Source organism: Myotis yumanensis, unplaced genomic scaffold, assembly GCF_028538775.1.
Source record: "Myotis yumanensis isolate MYYU_CA2020_CCGP unplaced genomic scaffold, mMyoYum1.0.hap1 SCAF_2, whole genome shotgun sequence".
Taxonomy (NCBI): domain Eukaryota; kingdom Metazoa; phylum Chordata; class Mammalia; order Chiroptera; family Vespertilionidae; genus Myotis; species Myotis yumanensis.
This window is the reverse complement of record NW_027223753.1, coordinates 163,668,773-163,687,818: the sequence shown is the minus strand read 5'-3', so window position 1 is coordinate 163,687,818 and position 19,046 is coordinate 163,668,773. Positions and strand designations below refer to the sequence as shown.

At 43.5% G+C, this 19,046-nt stretch overlaps 1 protein-coding gene and 1 pseudogene across 1 annotated transcript in view; both read left to right on the top strand.

Moving 5' to 3' along the window:
• The first annotated feature begins 49 nt into the window (after nt 1–49).
• Nucleotides 50–19,046, top strand: part of UBXN7 (UBX domain protein 7) — a 79,696-nt gene continuing 60,699 nt past the window's right edge. Inside the window, exon 1 of the mRNA XM_070406471.1 lies at nt 50–189. Within this exon, the coding sequence (XP_070262572.1) occupies nt 117–189 (73 nt within the window). The 5' untranslated portion in view covers nt 50–116. The remainder of the gene's footprint in view (nt 190–19,046) is intronic.
• LOC139002200 (putative high mobility group protein B1-like 1) lies at nt 13,250–16,777 on the top strand (annotated as a pseudogene).

Genomic DNA, 19,046 nt, shown 5'->3' with positions numbered 1-19,046 from the left:
CGGGAGGCGGAGCGCGGTGGCGGCCTCTGAGCCTGCGCAGACCGAACGGCGAGGTGGGGGAGGGCGGTCCGTGTGTGTCTGTGTTGTTGTTCCGCGGCAGCGGCGGCGGCGGTAAGATGGCTGCCCACGGGGGCTCCGCGGCGTCCTCGGCGCTGAAGGGGTTAATTCAGCAGTTCACCGCCATCACCGGTAAGAGACGCGGTTACCGGAAGGTGGAGAGTGGGGTCTGGAGCGGGCGGCAGGTCTGCCCCGGGCTGCCCCGTACCTCCCTGCAGCCCTCCCTCGGGCTTTCCCCACCGCTCCCGTCCTCTCTCCCGAGGAAGAGGCGACGACGGCGTCGGGTCTCCGGGTCCAGGCGGCAGACGGCCTCCCCCTCCCCCCACGCACCCCACACCCTGGTTCTCGGTCTCCTCGTCGTGTGGAGGGAGGCTCCCCACCCCCTGTCAGCCCAGGCCCGGAGAAGGGGCCGAGCCCCCGAGCCCCCGCCGGCCCAGGGACCTGGGGGCGGTAGAGGTGGGGGGCCGCGCCCGGGCCACCGCCCTCCTCCTTCTTCATCCTCCTCTCTTTGCTGTGCATCCATGGGGTGCAGTGCATCCCCTTCCCTCTTGCCTTCCTGCCTCGGCCAGGTCCTTCTCCCCCTGTCCCTGGCCTGCCCTGCCCTTCTCGGGGCCCCTCGGAACCATCGCTCGTGGCCCTGGAGTGTGTGGGGCCTCCCATCTTAACGGCGACGCCGGTGGTGTCGGCGGCGCCTTCCCCGATCCCGCGGGATAGGCCGCCCGAGAGGGAGGGGGGCTGAGGGGTGCCTTCAAGACTGAGGTTTTCAGAGAAGAATGAGGGGGACCCCCCGCCCCCCCCCCCCCCAGTTTATTAGGGAAGGCCCGGTGGAATACGGGGTGGCGTTTCCCACCTCCCCATAATGAAACCGAGACTGAGACCATGGCGCCAGGGCCTCCTGCTGATAAAATAGGGATGGCGGCAGAAACTTCTTCGAGGGAAAATCAGTTTCTGGATGTCAGTCATCCATCCCCCACACGCTCGGCTTCTCTTTTCCTCTGGGCCGTGGCCAAGGGCACACACCGAGCCTCTCACCGCCCGGAGGAAAGGCCCTCGGCCATTCTGTGCATTCTCGAGGGCTTGTGTCTCTGATGGTGCTGAACTTTTTTTTGCATGAGTTATTAGAGGGCGGAGCACATGATGAAGTTCTCCGTGGAGTGATTTGAGGGACGCGTTCCTCGTGCGGCGAGTGTGATTTTGCCGTTCGAGTTGGTCGTTTTGGAAGGAGGTCAGAATATTCGTTCTTCTTCCTTAGGAGATCTGTCCTTTATCTGGTCATTTCTTAGAGGCAGAGAACGGCTCCGCTGTTAATGAACGGAGTGTTTGAGAGGTGCCAGGTCTGGTTAAATAAGATTTTACGTTGTTTTAAGTCCTGCAGGTTGCATGCAAGTTACTGTTTTACAATTAAAGCCGGTTTTATTTTGTTGCTCTGCAATAGTAGCTAGGTGTTTGGTGCATTAGCCTGTGGGTAGGAAACATCACGCCAGAGTTGGCAAAGTAAAATTTGTAATTAAACTGGGATGAAGAGTGGGATAACTTTACTTAATATTTAAAAACTTTTGTGATTAAAGATGTAATGGATTTCCCAATGGTTAAGCAGATCATTGTTATTGAGAAAATTATTGTGTATATAAGTTAATACAAATTGTTGATTATGTTTATATAGAAAAACCTTTGTAGTGAATCAGATATTGAAGATTATTAATCTTTTATTCAGGTTTTTTAGAGATGGTTTAATATGCTACCTGTTTAATTTCAATTTTTATGCTATCCTACCACCCCTTAAGGAACTCAGATTGTTTTAACCTCACATTATTTCTTCTAATGCAACATTTTTGTTAGATATAGACAAAACCTAGAGTGTGGTGAGATGCAGTGACTCACTTAATTGCTTTAATTCTGTTTCTGTCTGCTATCTATATGACTTATTTCTTGGTCACAAGCTTTTTTTTTTTTTTTTGGTCACAAGTTTTTCTATTTCTGAATCAAGTTGGAGACCTTCAGTAGACTATGGTACAGAAGGCAAAAGGGAAAATACCTTAGATTGTTCTTAATGTATTATGAATTTCTATTAAGTTTTGGGGATTTTTAAACTTTATTTTTTACAAATAGTGATGAACTATTAGAAACATGATGGACTCCATTAGTCTTTTTCATGTATCTTAATAAAATTTGGGGTTCTGACCACATATATTTTTAAATTGTAGTATTTATGGTAAAAGAATATTTGATATTTATTCATTGCTGGATGAATTAAACTGACCTTAAGAGCTTATGCTCTGATTTCAAAAAGATTTTACTTATCTGGAAGCTCAGCATTCTGGTAAAAGCAATACATTTAAAAAAAGTGAGTCTTACCTTTTCTGTAGCATTTAGAAATATAATAGAAAGTTGAAAGAGTTTTAAGTCTTATTTCTCACTAAATAGAACATACCGTTCTGTATGATATGTGAGTATGAAGTAATGACTATGATTTAAAAAATTATTAAAAAGATGTCACAAGCCTTAACCGGTTTGGCTCAATGGATAGAGCGTCGGCCTGCGGACTGAATGGTCCCAGGTTCGATTCCCGTCAAGGGCATGTACCTTGATTGCGGGCACATCCCCAGTAGTGGGTGTGCAGGAGGCAGCTGATCGATGTTTCTCTCTCATCGATGTTTCTAACTCTCTATCCCTCTCCCTTCCTCTCTGTAAAAAATCAATAAAATATATTTAAAAAAGAAAGATATCACAACATGAAATACTTTTGAAAAAGGAAAAACAAGTCCTCACTCACAACAATATTTATTTTACATTTTATTTTCCAAATTTTGTTTACAGACTTTTATTATTTTTCTTATTTTTACATTGTGGGACATAGTATACATAATTTAGAATTCTGATTTTTTTGTATTTGCTTTTTTTTTTTTTAGTAGAATTCTGAAACTTTTAGTTAACATTACATTTTTTTAATTATCAAACTCTTTGGTGGTGTTTAATACTCACCTGAGGATATTTTTCCCATTGATTTTTAAAGAGAGTGGAAGGGATGGGAAGAGACAGAGAGAGAAACATCAATAGGAGAGAAACAATGGATTGGTTGCCTCCTGCATGCGCAACCGAGATGTGTGCCTTGACCAGGAATCGAACCTGAGACCCTTCAGTCCAAGGATCTTTCAGTCCACTCTAACCACTGAGCAGCTTGCAAGGGCAGTGACCAAACTCTTTGATAAGCAAGTAGCCAAGGGAAATGATGGTCTTTGAATTAATCACATTGAAGTTACATAGAAAACCAGTCATGTTGCTTTATAGGCTACTACATTTTATAACTTGGTATTCCTCATACATGGCCTTGAATGACTGCTGACAATGCAATGTGCAGATCATGTATCATAGAAATGTACACTTGAAGCCTATGTGATTTTATTAACCAATGTCACTCCAATAGGAAGGGAGAGGGGAAGAGAGAGAGAGAAACATTAATGTAAGATTGGTTGCCTCCCATATGCACCCCGACCAGGGATCAAACTGGCAATCTGGGTATGAGCCCTGACCAGAAATTGAACCCAAGACCTTTTGGTACAGGATGATGCTCCAGCCAACTAAGCCACACTCGCCAGGGCAATCAGGTTAATTCTTGAGATAAGGGATACACAGACACTATAGGATAGGTAAAAATTAATAGGTAATCAGAAGGTAGACAATATGTGAGGGAAGAGAAAATACTCTGAGAAGACGAGTTTGTTACTATAGAATACTAAAGCTTTGTGCATAGTAGACATTTATGCACTTAATGAAAGTATAGAACCTCAGTTGTAAAAGAGAACTTAGTTTAATGTTTCTCTAAAGTTGTTGAATGAATATTTGTTACAGAAATTAGGAGCTGGTGTGTATGGTATTTGGCTTTGTGGCCAATTTCCATTCGTAGTCTTTTCTACAATACATTTCTCTTGGGCATTAAAATGTGTTTAAGTTCTCTTTCAGGAAAGGTGGTTGCAAGTGTTCTAGATGTCAAAAGAAAACTCTTTGGGATTTTAAGAACTATTTCAAAAGGTGATAATGACGTTTGAACAGAAATTTTGGGAGGAACTTTTTTTTTGTTGAGTTGTGAATAGAATCTTACTAATAAATTAAATATTTAGTGATAGACTGCAGTGTGCCAGGCATTGTTCAGATCCAGCAGATAATGCCATGAGCAGGACAGAATGTTTGTCCTTAAAAAGCTTAAAGATTAACGGAAATACAGACACATACATCAGTATTGTAACATAGCGGGGAAATGGTAAGGTTCACAAAAGTGGGAGGTCAAGAAAGGCTTCTCAGAAGAAATAACTTCTTAGCTAAAACCTAGAGGAGAGCCCTGGGCCAGGTAGCTCAGTTGGTCAGAGCATTGTCCCGATACACCAAGGTTGGGGGTTCTATCCCTGGTCAGGGCACATACAGGAATCAACCAATGAATACATGAATAAGTAGAACAACAAATCTCTCTCTCTCTCAAATTAATAAATAAAAATAAAAAAATAAAATAAAACCTAGAGAGGAGATATTCCTAGCAGGAGGGACATGTGCAGAAGCCTGGAGGAGATAGGGGCAGGCATCCTATCTAATAAAAGAGAAACATGGTAATTAGCGTACGACCGCTGCCCTTCCCATTGGCTAATCAGGGCGATATGCAGATTAACTGCCAGCCAAGATGGCGGTTAACAGCCAACAAAGATGGCGGCTAATTTGCATATGTAGGCACAATGCTGGGAGGCGAAAGGGAAAGGATGGAAGAAGCCCTCTGCCACTGACGGTGATCAGAAACCCAGGGGGGAGCTAAGAGCCGGGGGCAGGGCAAAGGCGGCCCCCAGGGGAAACCAGGCGCCTTTGCCGCCCCGGCCAGTGATAGCGGGAAGCAGGGGTGGAGCCAGCAATGGGAGCTGGTCAGGGATGGAGCCGGCAGTCCGGGGAGCTAGGGATCCCTTGCCCAGGCCTAAAGCCTTGGCCAAAGATATTAGGCCTGGGCAGGGGTGGAGCCTGCAATCGTGGGGAGCTGGGGTCCCCTACACAGACCTAACGCCTTGGCCAGAGGCGTTAGGCCTGGGCAGGGGCAGAACCAGCCATCGCAGGGAGCAGGGGCGGAATCAGCAATCCTGGGCAGCTGGGGGTCCCCTGCCCAGGCCTAATGCCTTGGCCAGAGGCGTTAGGTCTAGGCAGGGGCGGAGCCTGCAATCACGGGGAGCTGGGGGTCCCCTGCCCAGGCCTAAGGCCTCGGCCAGAGGCGTTAGGCATGAGCAGGGGCGGAGTCAGCAATCGTGAGCAGCTGGGGGTCTCCTGCCCAGGCCTGACACCTCTGCTGGAGGCCTCAGGCCTGGGCAAGGGGCCGATCCGGTGATCGGCGATCGGAGGGTGATGAGGGTCAACTCCTCTGGCCGAGGCATCAGGCCTGGGCAGGGGGCTGAGCCAGCAATAGGAGGGGGCTGGGGGTCCCCTGCCCAGGCCTGATGCCTGGGCCAGAGGCATCAGGCCTGGGTCGGGGGCAGAGCTGGTGATTGGGGGGATATGAGGGTCCCCTTGCCCAGGCCTGAAGCCTGGGTCAGAGGCGTCAGGCTTGGGCAGGGGGTGGAGCAAGTGATCAGAAGGAGATGGGAGTCCCCTGCCCGGGCATGATTCCTGGGCCAGAGGCATCAGGCCTGGGCGGGGGTCAGAGCCAGTGATCGGGGGAGATGGGGGTCCCCTGTCCAAGCCTGACACCTCTGGCGGAGGCGTCAGGCCTGGGCAAGGGGCCGATCAGGCGATTGAAGGGTGATGGGGGTCAACGTCTCTGGCCGAGGCATCAGGCCTGGGCGAGGGCGGAGCCGGTGATCAAGGGGAGGAGGGTCCCCTGCCCAGGCCTGAATCCTGGGCCAGAGGCATCAGGCCTGGGCGGGGGGCAGAACCAGTGATTGGGGGGAAATGAGGGTCCCCTGCCCAGGCCTGACACCTCTGGCAGAGGCGTCAGGCCTGGGCAAGGGGCCGATCCTGCAATTGGAGGGTGATGGGGGTCAATGCCTGAGGGTTCCCAGTATGTGAGAGGGGGCAGGCTGGGCTGAGGGACACTCCCCCCACCCCCCACCCAGTGCACGAATTTTGTGCACCGGGCCCCTAGTATATACAGAAACAAGAAAGCAGAGACCATAGGTTTAGGGAATTGATAATTCCAAATGAGTAGAGCATAGCTAGTGGGAGATGCAATAAATGGAGCTGAATAGATTAATTGGGTGCCAGATTAGGAGGGGCCTTAACCCATGTTAAGAAATCTTCCATTTATTATGAGTGTAGTGGGAATCAATGAAGTTTTTATTTTTTTTCTTTATATAGCAACATTTTTATAAAAACTAAGAAATAATATATGTGGGGATTTACTTTATGTAGTGTATACCAAATGTAATATCCTCTCCCCCACCCCTAGGGACTGGAATCCTTATTTTATAAATCTGATATCTGACCTTCATTTACTAGTTTATAATCCATGAAGTTGTTGTTGTTGTTTTAAATGAGATTAAATGTTCCATTTTTAAAAAATAATTTTTCTTTTTGGTAATCTTAACCTGAGGATATTTTTCCATTAATTTTTAGAGAGAGCGGAAGGGAGGGTAAGAGACAGAGAGAAAAGAAACATGGATGTGAGAGAGACACATTGATTGGTTGCCTCCTGCATATACCCCAACCAGGACTGGGCATGGAGCCTGTAACCGAGGTACATGCCCTTGACCAAAATCGAATCTGGACTCTTCGGTCCGCAAGCTGATGCTCTATCCACTGAGCCAAACTGGTTAGGGCTAATCCATGAAGTTTTAATTAGGGGAGTGACTTAATCAGATTTGGATGTTTTAGAAAGAGCTACTTGCCATAGTGGAGAAGAGGCAGGCATAGAGATCAGAAGACTGCTGCATTAGTGCAGGAAAGACAAACTGGTGTCCTGAAGTAAATTAGTGGCAGAGAAGTAGACTCTGAAAGATATGGGAAGAGTCAGAGGAGTCAGAATGAAGTTTAGGATTCTGTTTTGGACATCTAGGTACATAATGCTGCCATTTATGAAGGTGTGGGATAGAAGTTTGGGTGGGGAGAAGATGATTAGTTCACTGTTAGGTTAGTTGCTGCCTGTGGGATTTGAAATTGGAATTGTTTAATAAGCAAATGAGTATTTGGGTCTGGAAGGAGTAGTGATTGAGGAGTCAGTCATATTGATGGCAACTGAAACTAAAAGTGGATGGCAGCTTGCCAGGGGAGAGTGTAGTGTGAGAAAATATTAGGCTCTAGAATGCAAAGCTGAAGGAACACTAACATCTGACACAGACTGCAAAGATAAACCAAAGATGGAGAAAAACCAGGATAGTGTGATGGTACTTTCAGCATCAGGAGTATGGAAATACCTCAAATATATAGGTACTTTAGGAAACCAGAAATCATCTATACATATAAAAGGCTAATATGCTAAGTGTCCGACCGTCTGACCAGTCACTGTGATGCGCACTGACCACCAGCGGGCAGACGCTCACCGCAGGAGCTGCTGAATTGCAGTGACTTGGCAGCGGCGGTTCTCGGGTGATGCACCCTGAAACCAGAGAGGAGGGAGCCTGATTCTTTGCGGGGCTGCACAATTCTACCTTTGGCCGTGGCTTATGTAGTTGCTGGGGACTGTTGGCCCTGAATCTGGTTTACTGCACACTTGGTTTGCATTTCACACCATATATGACAGCAACTTTGCAGAGTGCCCTCTTGCATTCTGGGACTCCTCAGGGGATGTTGGAGAACCGGTATCAGCCCGATCCCCGCAGGCCAGGCCAAGGGACACCACCTGCCAGAGGGACCCCCGCTCACTCTGCAGATGCCAGGGAGAGACTGCGGGAGGTTGGCTCCAGGGTGAGTCTGGCCCATCTCACCTTCTAATTAGTTTCCTTTCAATGTGCATGAATCAGTGCACTGGGTCACTAGTCTATATATATAAAAGTCTAATATGCCCAGTGTCTGTCCAGGTAATGACATCACTTAGCAACGCCTGGCTTCCTCTCCCTAGCGACTAGCCTCCTTGGAGTTTCTTCAGCCCAGGAACACTTGCTTTATAGCCAGGTGGAAGCATTTTACACTGTAACCAAATGTCTGTGAAGTGTTTTCTGTGCCTCATATCATTTTTTCCTCACAGAAGTCCTGGAGTAGGTAGATAGGAGACTCAGTGGAATCCTATTTTCATTTCATTAGCTGGAAAATGGAGATTTAGAAAGCTTAGAAATTTGACCTGACTGAAAAGAAATAAGAAATGGTGGATCTTGAAAATGACTTCAAGTTTTCTCACTGCGCAGAATATAGTCAAAAACTGCTACAGTTAAATATTTTACCCTTTGTTCTCCCTGGTGATCTACAATAATCTGCTTCGTGTTTATATTTACTTGTTTGTTGCTGACAATTACCTGAAAGAGAAGTTGGGGTGCTTCACTGGGCTGGGAAAAGTTTAGCTGCATCAGAAAGCAGGTCTAATTAAGCAACTTTATTCTATATAAAAGGCTAAGTTGACTTGTGCATGCACAATACATATAAAGCTCTCGCTGGCACCAATCTCAAGTATGTGTTCTGTCTTGTCAATCGTGACTTTGGTTGACACTTGTGTTATAGAGCAAGGGCGAATAGCGATATTGAAATATTTCTTCTAATTAAGTTCCTTTCAATGTGCACGAATTTGTGCACTGGGCCACTAGTAGAATATAAGTATATTCCGTATTTTTTTTGGTTTGAGCTGGATGATACTCTTAGAAACCATTTCAACCCATTTCTGAGTTAATCAAATGAGACATTAAAGACCCATAAAAGAAAACTGACTTAGGTCAGTGCTTCTCAAATTTATTTGTAGAAAAGGACTTAAAAAAAAATTTCAATCTTCATGGACCAAAACTTTTGTAAAAAACATTAAAAAATAATTGCTTGAACATGAAATAAAGATAGGCAATGTATTTCTTATTAGATGTGGACATTTTTGTTTTTTTGTTGTTTTCAGGGATGAAATAAAATGTATTATTTGTACTTAAAAAAAAAAGGCAACATATAAGCCCACTATTTTAAAATTAAGAAAAAGTTTGCATACAATAAAATTTATCCTTTTTAGTGTATAGTTATGAGTTTTGATAAGCACATACAATCATGTAACTGTAAGATATACAATAGTTCTAGTATCATTCTCAAAAAATTCCTCCTGCCCCTTTGTAGCCTAACCTCTCCCCCCACCTGTAGCCTAATCTTTTTGTCTATTGTTTTTCTTTTCCAGAATGTGACATAAATGTAAACACAATATTTAACCTTTTGAGTCTGGCTTCTTTCACTTAGCATACTATATTTGAAATTCATTCATGTTGTTGTGGTACGAATAGTTCCTTTTTATTGGTGAGTAGTATACCATTGTATGGATATACTACCATTTGTTTATCCAATTCATTAAATGATTGACTAATTATGTTGTTTCCAGTTTGGGGGTTATAAAGCTGCTAAAAACATTAGTGTATAAGTGTTTGAATATAAGTTTTATTTCCTTTTGGATAAATACAGAGGAATGGGCTTATTGGATCATATATAACTAAGAAATTGCCAAATAGGTACATAACTAAGAAATTGCCAAAGTCATGATTACCATTTTACATTCCCATCAGCAATGTATGAGAGTTCCAGTTGCCCATTTGGTACTTTTAATTTTTTGTAGCTGTTTTAATAGGTGTCTAATGGTATGACATTGAGCTGTATGTTTTTGTTTTTTCTTAAAATGTTTTTTTATTGCCTTGACCCGTTTGGCTCAGTGGATAGAGCGTCAGCCTGCGGACTGAAAGGTCCCCGGTTCGATTCTGGTCAAGGGCATGTACCTTTGTTGCGGGCACATCCCCAGTAGGGGGTGTGCAGGAGGCAGCTGATTGATGTTTCTCTCTCATCAATGTTTCTAACTCTCTATCCCTCTCCCTTCCTCTCTGTAAGAAATCAATAAAATATATTTTTTTAAAAAATGTGTTTTTTTATTGATTTTACTGAGAGAGGAAAGGACAGGGAGAGAGAGAAACATTGATGTAAGAAAGGAACATTAGGGAAAACATATTTGCCAAACATATTTGTCATATCTGATAAGGGCCTAATCTCCAAAATTTATACGGAACTCATACAACTTAACAAAAAGAAGATAAACAATCCAATCAAAAAATGGGCAAAGGATCTAAATAGACACCTTTCAAAAGAGGACATTCAGAAAGCCAAGAGACATATGAAAACATGCTCAAAGTCACTAATCATCCGAGAGACGCAAATCAAAACAACAATGAGGCACCATCTCACACCTGTCAGAATGGCTATCATCAACAAATCAACAAATGACAAGTGCTGGAGAGGATGTGGAGAAAAAGGAACACTTGTGCACTGCTGGTGGGAATGCAGACTGGTGCAGCCACTATGGAAGGCAGTATGGAGTTTCCTCAAAAAACTGGAAATGGAACTCCCATTTGACCCTGTGATCCCACTTCTAGGAATATATCCCAAGAAACCAGAAACACCAATCAGAAAGGATATGTGCACCCATATGTTCATAGCAGCACAATTCACCATAGCTAAGATCTGGAAACAGCCTAAGTGCCCATCAGTAGATGAATGGATTAGAAAACTGTGGTACATCTACACGATGGAATATTATGCTGCTGTAAAAAAGAAGGAACTCTTACCATTTGCAACAGCATGGATGGAACTGAAGAGCATTATGCTAAGTGAAACAAGCCAGTCAATGAAGGAAAAATACCACATGATCTCACTCATTCATGGATAATAAAGACCATTACAAACTTTTGAACAATAATAGATACAGAGGCAGAGCTGCCTCAAACTGATTGTCAAACTGCTGGGAAGACCAGGGAGGGTTGGGGGGCAGGAGGGAGGGGGGTAAGAGATCAACCGAAGGACTTGTATGCATACATATAAGCATAACTAATGGACATAAGACACTGGGGGGTAAGGGAGGGCAGGGGATTGTCAAGGGTGGGGGGGGGAAGAAAGGACACATATGTAATACCCTTTGTAATACTTTTAGCAAAAAATAAAAATTAAAAAAAAAATAAATAAATAAAAAGAAAAGAAAGGAACATTAATTGGCTGCCTCCTGCATGCCTCCCACTGTGGATCGAGCCTGCAACTGGGCTGAGTTCCCTCATGGGGGAAGCAACTGGTGACCTTTTGGTGCATGGGACAGCGTTCCTCAACCAACTGAGCCACACCGGCCAGGGCGGCATTGTGGTTTTAATTTGCATTTCCCTAGTGATTAATAATATGGGTCATTTTTTCATCTGATAATTTGCCATCCATAAATCTTTCAAGACCCAACTATTTATTTATTTTAATCCTCACCTGAGGATATTTGATATTTTTCCATTGATTTTCAGAGAGTGGAAGAGAGAGGGAAAGACACAAGAGAGAAACATTGATGTGAAACACATTGATCGGTTGCCTCCTTACACGCACCCTGGGGAGGAGCCTGCAACTGAGGTATGTGCCCTTGACTAAAATCAAACCTGGGACCCTTCAGTCCACAGGCTGATGCTCTATCCACTGAGTCAAACCAACTAGGGCTCAAGCCCCAACTTTTTAATTATTAGATTCAACAGACATAAAATTACTCTGTTGCTGTAAAAGTTTTTAAATTCTTACACTGGAATTTCTGTTTTTATTTTGTCATGGGCTAGTGATGGGTAGCTCTTCTGCACTGGTCTAGGTAATGGTGGAACAGGGACTAGAACTCTGCTTTCTTTACTCCCAGGCCCATCCATTTTCCTCCATGTTACCACTTTTCCTCTCTATAGGCTCCTTTTGTTGACCCAGATAAAATTCGCTTTGTTTAATTATTTCATTCCCCTTAACTTAATATCTCATTCCTCTTGTACTTAATAAATTTAGTTTTCTGCATATAAGGTTATTTTTTCTTTTAATGTTTTGCTTAAGAACTCCAGGATGGGAGACTGATGAGGTTAAATGTTCACCTTATTTCTTACAACTATCACCCACTCCCATTTCCTTGATGGGCAGTCTAGCTTACTGTGTTATCAATTCTGGGGGAAATGTAGGGACACACAAAAAGTAACCTCTTTGTGTCTCTATCATTTCTGTGCTCTATCCCTCTGGATCAAGAGGGGGTCTGTAGAGGAATTTCCTTCCTTCCTTTCCTTTTTTCTTCCTTTTCAACGCTGTGACTGCTATACTTTGGTTCCTTGATAGTAGTGAAGAGACTGTTCTTTGGGCACTGAAAGTAGAGACGAGACTAGGCATAAGGTACTACTAAGTCTTGATTCTTCCAGTTGTGGTAGAGACAGGGACTGCATTATAGGTTTGGGGCTACTTCCTGTATCATCATTAATGGAGAGAGAGTGTGAACTAAGAGGCAGCAGGGAGGAAATAGCCACTGATAAATTGTGTGCCATAAGCTGAGTTAAATAATGTTATTTTGGTGCCATTAGCAAACTTAAAAGAGATGGAAGGAAAAAAGATAAGGGATAAATAAAAAGGGTACATGTGTTGAGAAACAGTAAAGTGGGATTCTTGCCATGGGTTATGGATTGTGTCCCTCCTCCCCCCAAATTCATATTTTGAAATCCTAACACCTAATGTGATGGTATCAGGTGGCAGAGGCTTTGGGGAGGTGATTAGGTCATGAGGATAGAGCCCTCATGAATGGGATTAGTGTCCTTAAAAAAGAAAACCCAGAGAGTTCTTTTGTCCCTGCCAGTGTGAGGACACAGTGAGAAGATAGCTGTCTATGAAGGAGGATGTGGGCCTGTACCACACACCAAATCTGCTGGAGCCTTTATCTTGGACTACCCAGCTTCCAGAACTGTGAAAAAGAAATATTTTTTATTTAAACCACCCAGTCTGTAGTATTTTTTCAAAAATATATTTTTTTATTGATTTCAGAGAGGAAGGGAGAGGGAGAGAGTGAAAGAAACATCAGTGAGAGAGAATCATTCATCAGCCAACCCCTGCACGCCCCCTACTGGGGATCAAGCCTGCAACCTGGGCATGTGCCCTGACCAGGAATCAAACCGTGACCTCCTGGTTTATGACTTGATGCCTAACTACTAAGCCATACCGGCCAGGCTATCGTATTTTTATTATAGCAGTCTGAACAAACTAAGAACACTGGGTTAGATTAAGCTATTCTGCTTAATCTCAAAAGAAGCCTATTTAATCAAGTTTCCAGATAATTTAAATCTGCAAACTTATTAGTCCCCCCTTTAAAAAATATATTTTTTATTCTGAATATAATAAGATAGTTCAATTTTTTTCAGCTGACCCATCAAAATTGTTATTAACACTTAACATATATGTAAAACTTGTAACTATCACTGTTCCTTTCCCCTATATCCGTGGCCGGCAAACCGGCTCTTCCACAAAATACTGACTTCTGTGCATGGGCCACGAAGTTTCAATTGCACTGTACGTGCGCGCCTGCATGTGGTATTTTGTGGAAGAACCACACTTAAGGGGCCAAAGAGCCGCATGTGGCTCGCAGGCCGAGGTTTGCCAGCCACCGGGCTAGGGCAACTATTTGTTGCATAGGACTATTCCATCCATTGCAGAAGATTTAGCACTTGTATTAGTTTCCTGTGGCAGCTGTAACAAATTACCACAAACTGCATGGCTTTACACATTTATTTTCACAGTTTTGGAGGCCAGAAGTCTGTAATGAAGGCATGTGGAGTCTTTGGGGGAAGATGGACATTTTTGAACCTACTATATCACCCTTAGCTTCTCTCCACTAAATGCCAGTAATGCCCCTCACCCCCAGTAATGAAACACCAAAAGTGGTCTTTCACATTACTAAATGTCTCTACTACTTCTGGACCTTAAGAACTGCTGGTACTTTTAATTATCTTTCAGTTATCTTCTGTTTCTAAAATGATACGCTAAGTCAGCGGTTCTCAACCTGTGGGTCGCGACCCCTTTGGTGGTCGAACGACCCTTTCACAGGGGTCGCCTAAGACCATCCTGCATATCAGATATTTACATTACGATTCATAACTAGCAAAATTAAAGTTATGAAGTAGCAACGAAAATAATTTTATGGTTGGGGTCACAACATGAGGAACTGTATTTAAAGAGCCAGATGGTTGAGAACCACTGCACTAAGTGATGCAACAAGTGATACACTAAGAATGACTGATTATGGTACAGATAATTTGCCTTTATTTAATAAAATAAATGGTGTACTATAGATAGGATGGGAATCTGGGCCTCTAGTATTGACACTATCTGCCCGCCAAATCTCACAAATTCTATTTTAATCTATAGTTCAGTAGACCTATGAACCTTGAAAATTTTGCAATACTTAATATACTTTTAAGTTTTCTGCTTTCGTATATTAACTCTTTTTTTTTTTTATAATTGTTGTTCCACTTATTTATGCATTATTGGTTGAATTTTTTTTAATCCTCACTCAAGGATATGTTTTTTTATTGATTGTTAGAGAAAGAGGAAGGGAGAGGAGAGAGAGAAACATTGATCAGTTGCCTGCTATACAAGCCCCGACTGGGGATCAAACCCACAATAACACTCCAACCAACTGAGCTACCTGGCCAGGGCTGTATATCAGCTCTTGATGCTTCTCAGTTGTACTGGAATGTTGTTTAGTTGCCACAAATTTTGGAGCAGATCCCTTTCATATATCATTTTATATTTTATCCATAACATTCACTTTTTTCTAGAGTAATATTCTTTTTGCTTTTTTTTATTGCATTCCGACTTTTTAAAAAACGTATGTTTAGCTTTTGGCTCCTACTCTCACAGCCATTGCAGTACATTGAGCTCCATGGAGACAGCACTGAGGTAAGTGCGAGTTGGATGAGCACTGAGGAAAAATAATTAAACATGGGCAAAGGAGATCCTAAGGCACGAGAGGCAGAATGTCATCATGTGCTTTCTTTGTGCGAACTATCTGGATGGAGCACAAAGATGAAGCACCCAGATGCTTCAGTCAACTGCTCAGAGTTTTCTAAGTTCTCAGAGAGCTTGAAGATTATGTCTACTAAAGAGAAAGGAAAATTTGAAGACATGGCAAATATGACCCATTATGAAAGAGTAATGAAAACTTACATCCCTCTTAAAGAGGAAACAAAAAAGAAGTTCAAGGATCCCAATGCACTCAAGAGGCCTTCGGCCTTTTTCTTGTTTTGTTCTGAGTATACCCCAAAATCAAAGGAGAGCATCCTGGCCTATCCATTGGTGATGCTGCAAAAAAGCTGGGAGAGATGTGGAATAACACTGCTCTGCTGCAGGTGACAGGCCTGGTGAAAGGAAGGCTGCTAAGCTGAGGGAGAAATACAAGCTAAAGGAAAGCCTTATGTGGCAAAAAGGGAGTCATCATGGCTGAAAAAAGCAAAAAAAAAAAAAAAAAAAGGAAGAGGAAGAAAATGAGGAAGATGATAATGATGAATGTTAGTTCTAGTGCAGTTTTTTCTTGTCTATAAAGCATTTAATCCCTTTGTACACAACTCCTTTTTTAAAGAAAAAAAATGTAAGGCGTGTAAGGTTTGTTTTTAAACTTTTTTTTTTAATAGTTAACACACTACCGAATGTGTCTTTAGATAGTCCTGTCCTGGTGGTATTTTCAGTAGCCACTAATCTTGCCTGGTGCAGTATGCAGAACAAATTAGTTATATATGGGGATGGTATTTTTTCATCTTCAGTTCTCTGATGCAGCATATCCTATCTAATAATAGACAAACATGGTAATTAACCATACCTCCGATATGCTTCCCATTGGCTAATCAGGGCAATATGCAAATTAACTGCCAGCCAAGATGGCGGCCGGCAGCCAGGCAGCTGAAGCAAACAGGAGGCTTGCTTGCTCCAGTGATGGAGGAAGCCAAGGTTCCCCGCCTGCCACTGCCGGCCTCTGAGCTGCACTCTAAGAAACAATGTTGCAATTATAGAAGCTAAACAAACCCCAGAAACCTGCTTTCAGCCAGCCGGGCCTCAGAGCTGGAGCTGCAACAGTGTTTCAATTATAGAAGTCAAACAAACCCAGATACCTGCTTTCAGCAGCCAAGGTCTCAGAGCTGGAGCCGAGCCTCAGAGCTAAAGCCGGCTCTCAGTTCCAGTGACAGCCATAGAAGGTAAATAAATCCCAGAATTTAAAAAAAAAAAGAAAAAAGGAGAGGTTGGGAGCTTCAGTCACCCGCCAGCCTGAAAACGGCCCTCAGCCCCTCACCCAGACTGGCCAGGCACCCCAGTGGGGACCCCCACCCTGAAGGGGGTGTGACCAGCTGCAAACAGCCATCATTCCCTCATCCAGGCTGGCCAGGCACCCCAGTGGGGACCCCCACCCTGATCTGGGACACCCTTCAGGGCAAAGCAGCCGGCCCCCACCCGTGCACCAGGCCTCTATCCTATATAGTAAAAGGGTAATATGCAAACTGACCCTAACAGCAGAAGGACTGGGAATGACTGGTCACTATGACACACACTGGACCACCAGGGGGCAGACGCTCAATGCAGGAGCTGCCCTCTGGTGGTCAGGGCGCTCTCACATGGGAGGAGCTCTGCTCAGCCACAAGCCAGGCTGATGGCTGCCAGTACAGCGGTGGTGGTGGGAGCCTCTCCTGCCTCCTCAGCAGTGCTAAGGTTGTCCAACTGAAGCTTAGGCCTGCTCCCCGCTGCCAAGTGGACATCCCCTGAGGGCTGCTGGGCTGCCAGAGGGATGACTGATTGCCATCTTAGGCCCAATCCCCCGGGGAGCGGGCCTAAGCCAGCAGGTGGTCATCCCCTGAGGGGTCCCAGACTGCAAGAGGGCACAGGCCGGGCTGAGGGCCACCCCCCCCCCCCCCCCCCCCCCGAGTGCACCAATTTTTGTGCACCGGGCCTCTAGTATGGAATAATTGTTGTTCTGTTAACTGAATACCACTGTGTAATTGCAAAAAAAAGTTTGCAGCTATTTTGTTGACATTATGAATGCTTTTAAGTAAATACAGTTGTTTTTTTAATGAAAAAAAAAGTATTTAACATGAGTGAAACACATGTTCATAGCATCAGATGAATGAGGGAAAGAAAACTGATGGCCTGGAGAGCAAGATAGCTCAGTTGGTTAGAGCAGTATCTCAATATGCCAAGGTTGCAGTTTCAATCCCAGGTCAGGGCACATACAGGAGTCAACCAATGAATGCATGAATAAATGGAACAACAAATCAATGTTTCTTTTTCTCTAAAATCAATTATAAAAAAAGAAAACTGAAATGTCTTACTCTGCCTGTTTATTATCTGACAGTGTGGATCTCCATAAGCTATACAAAAATACTTCCAGTGTTTTTCATTTGTCATTGATATATATCTTGAGTACCATATAATTTGGGGCAGTTTTTTTATTTTATTTTTTTATTAATAGTCAACTATTTGCCAGCGAGGAGTTGCACTGAGTTATTTTAATGTGAATTTTCTTAATCTACTTCATGAAGTTGGTAACATCCCCATTTTATAACTGAGGAAACAGGGCTAAATAAATTAGTAACTATCTCAAAGCAACACAACTAGTGAATGACAGAACTAGGATTCAAACTCAGGTTTATCTGAGTACTATCCAGGCTCATAATGTTTATACTATCTATAACTCCCTAGCCAGAGAACAGAAGAAAATATGAAGAATGTTTTCTCTTCATTACTGGGTATAGGACTGGCCAGAGGGAGAATTTTGACACCTTCATTCCAGTTGTTTGGTATCTTTTCCCCATGGTACCTTGTGTCTTTTTGATGCTCTAAGTATACCTCTTCCTTGTCCGACCCCCCAGGTCCCCACATGTGCCCTGACCAGGCCAGGTATCAAATCTGCAACCCAGGTACCTGCTCTTGACTGGGAATTGAAACTGAGACCCTTCCCTTTGGTGCTCAGAGCCAGGGCTCTAACCACTTATGGCCAGGGCGTAAGTTTATAGTTTTAAAAAGGATGTCTGCTTACCCAAATTAATCTCTTTAATCAGGATTGGGAGATGCCCATATAAGGCCTGAGAAATCATTTGGTCTGGCCCTGCTATGTCATTAGGGATGAATTAATTAAATGTTTGACCAAATATAGCAGGTTAATTTTAAGTTGATAATAAGTTGTTGTTTTTATTGATTTCAGAGAGGAAGGGAGAGGGAGAGAGTGATAGAAACATTAATGATGAGAGAGAATCATTGATTGGCTGCCTCCTGCACCCCCCACACTGGGGATCAAGCCTGCAACCCAGACATGTGCCCTGACCGGGAATTGAACCGTGACTTCCTGGTTCATAGGTTGACACTCTACCACTGAGCCATGTTGGCCAGGCTAAGCTGATAATTTTGTATGGCCTTCGAATGATGTAATAAATATCCAAATGGCCCTTGGCAGAAAAAAGGTTCTCCACCCCTGTCTTAAATGGTAGCATTTTAGGCAGCATAATAAAGTGAAAAAAATTTAGGCAGTTAAGAAAAGACTTGGGATAGGCAGACCATATTATTGACAGGCTACCTTCCTTGAGGATTGACTTAACAAGTTTTTGATTTTTCATAGCATCTTTTATTTCACAACTCACAAATTCTCTTGATGGTTCCCATTTAGTGGCATTAGAGTTATGATAGTTGGAGGGTAGTGGACAGCAACTATTTGTATGCTGTAGTCATTTTTAAGTTGAATTTCCGTAGAACAAATAAATTTACAAAGGAGCAAAAGCAGCCAGCATTGGTTGCTATTGTGGTAGAAGGGAATTTCAGTGTCCATCAGCATGTTCTTTGTGCTTTTTGTGGTGCTTTAGTACAATGTGAGTGTACACAAGGACAAGAGACAAAATGGAATGAACTCAGCTAGTAAATTCTATGGAAAAAAAAAAGAGATCAACACATGCCTTGAGAAGCTAGCTTTAGGGTTCATTATGAGGCAAATGTAACAGTTCATGATCTCTGCGCTAGAACAAGCTTCCAGAGCAGTCTACCTATAGCAACATTTTAACTTTGAGAAGCTGCTGTGTCGATAAGTAAAT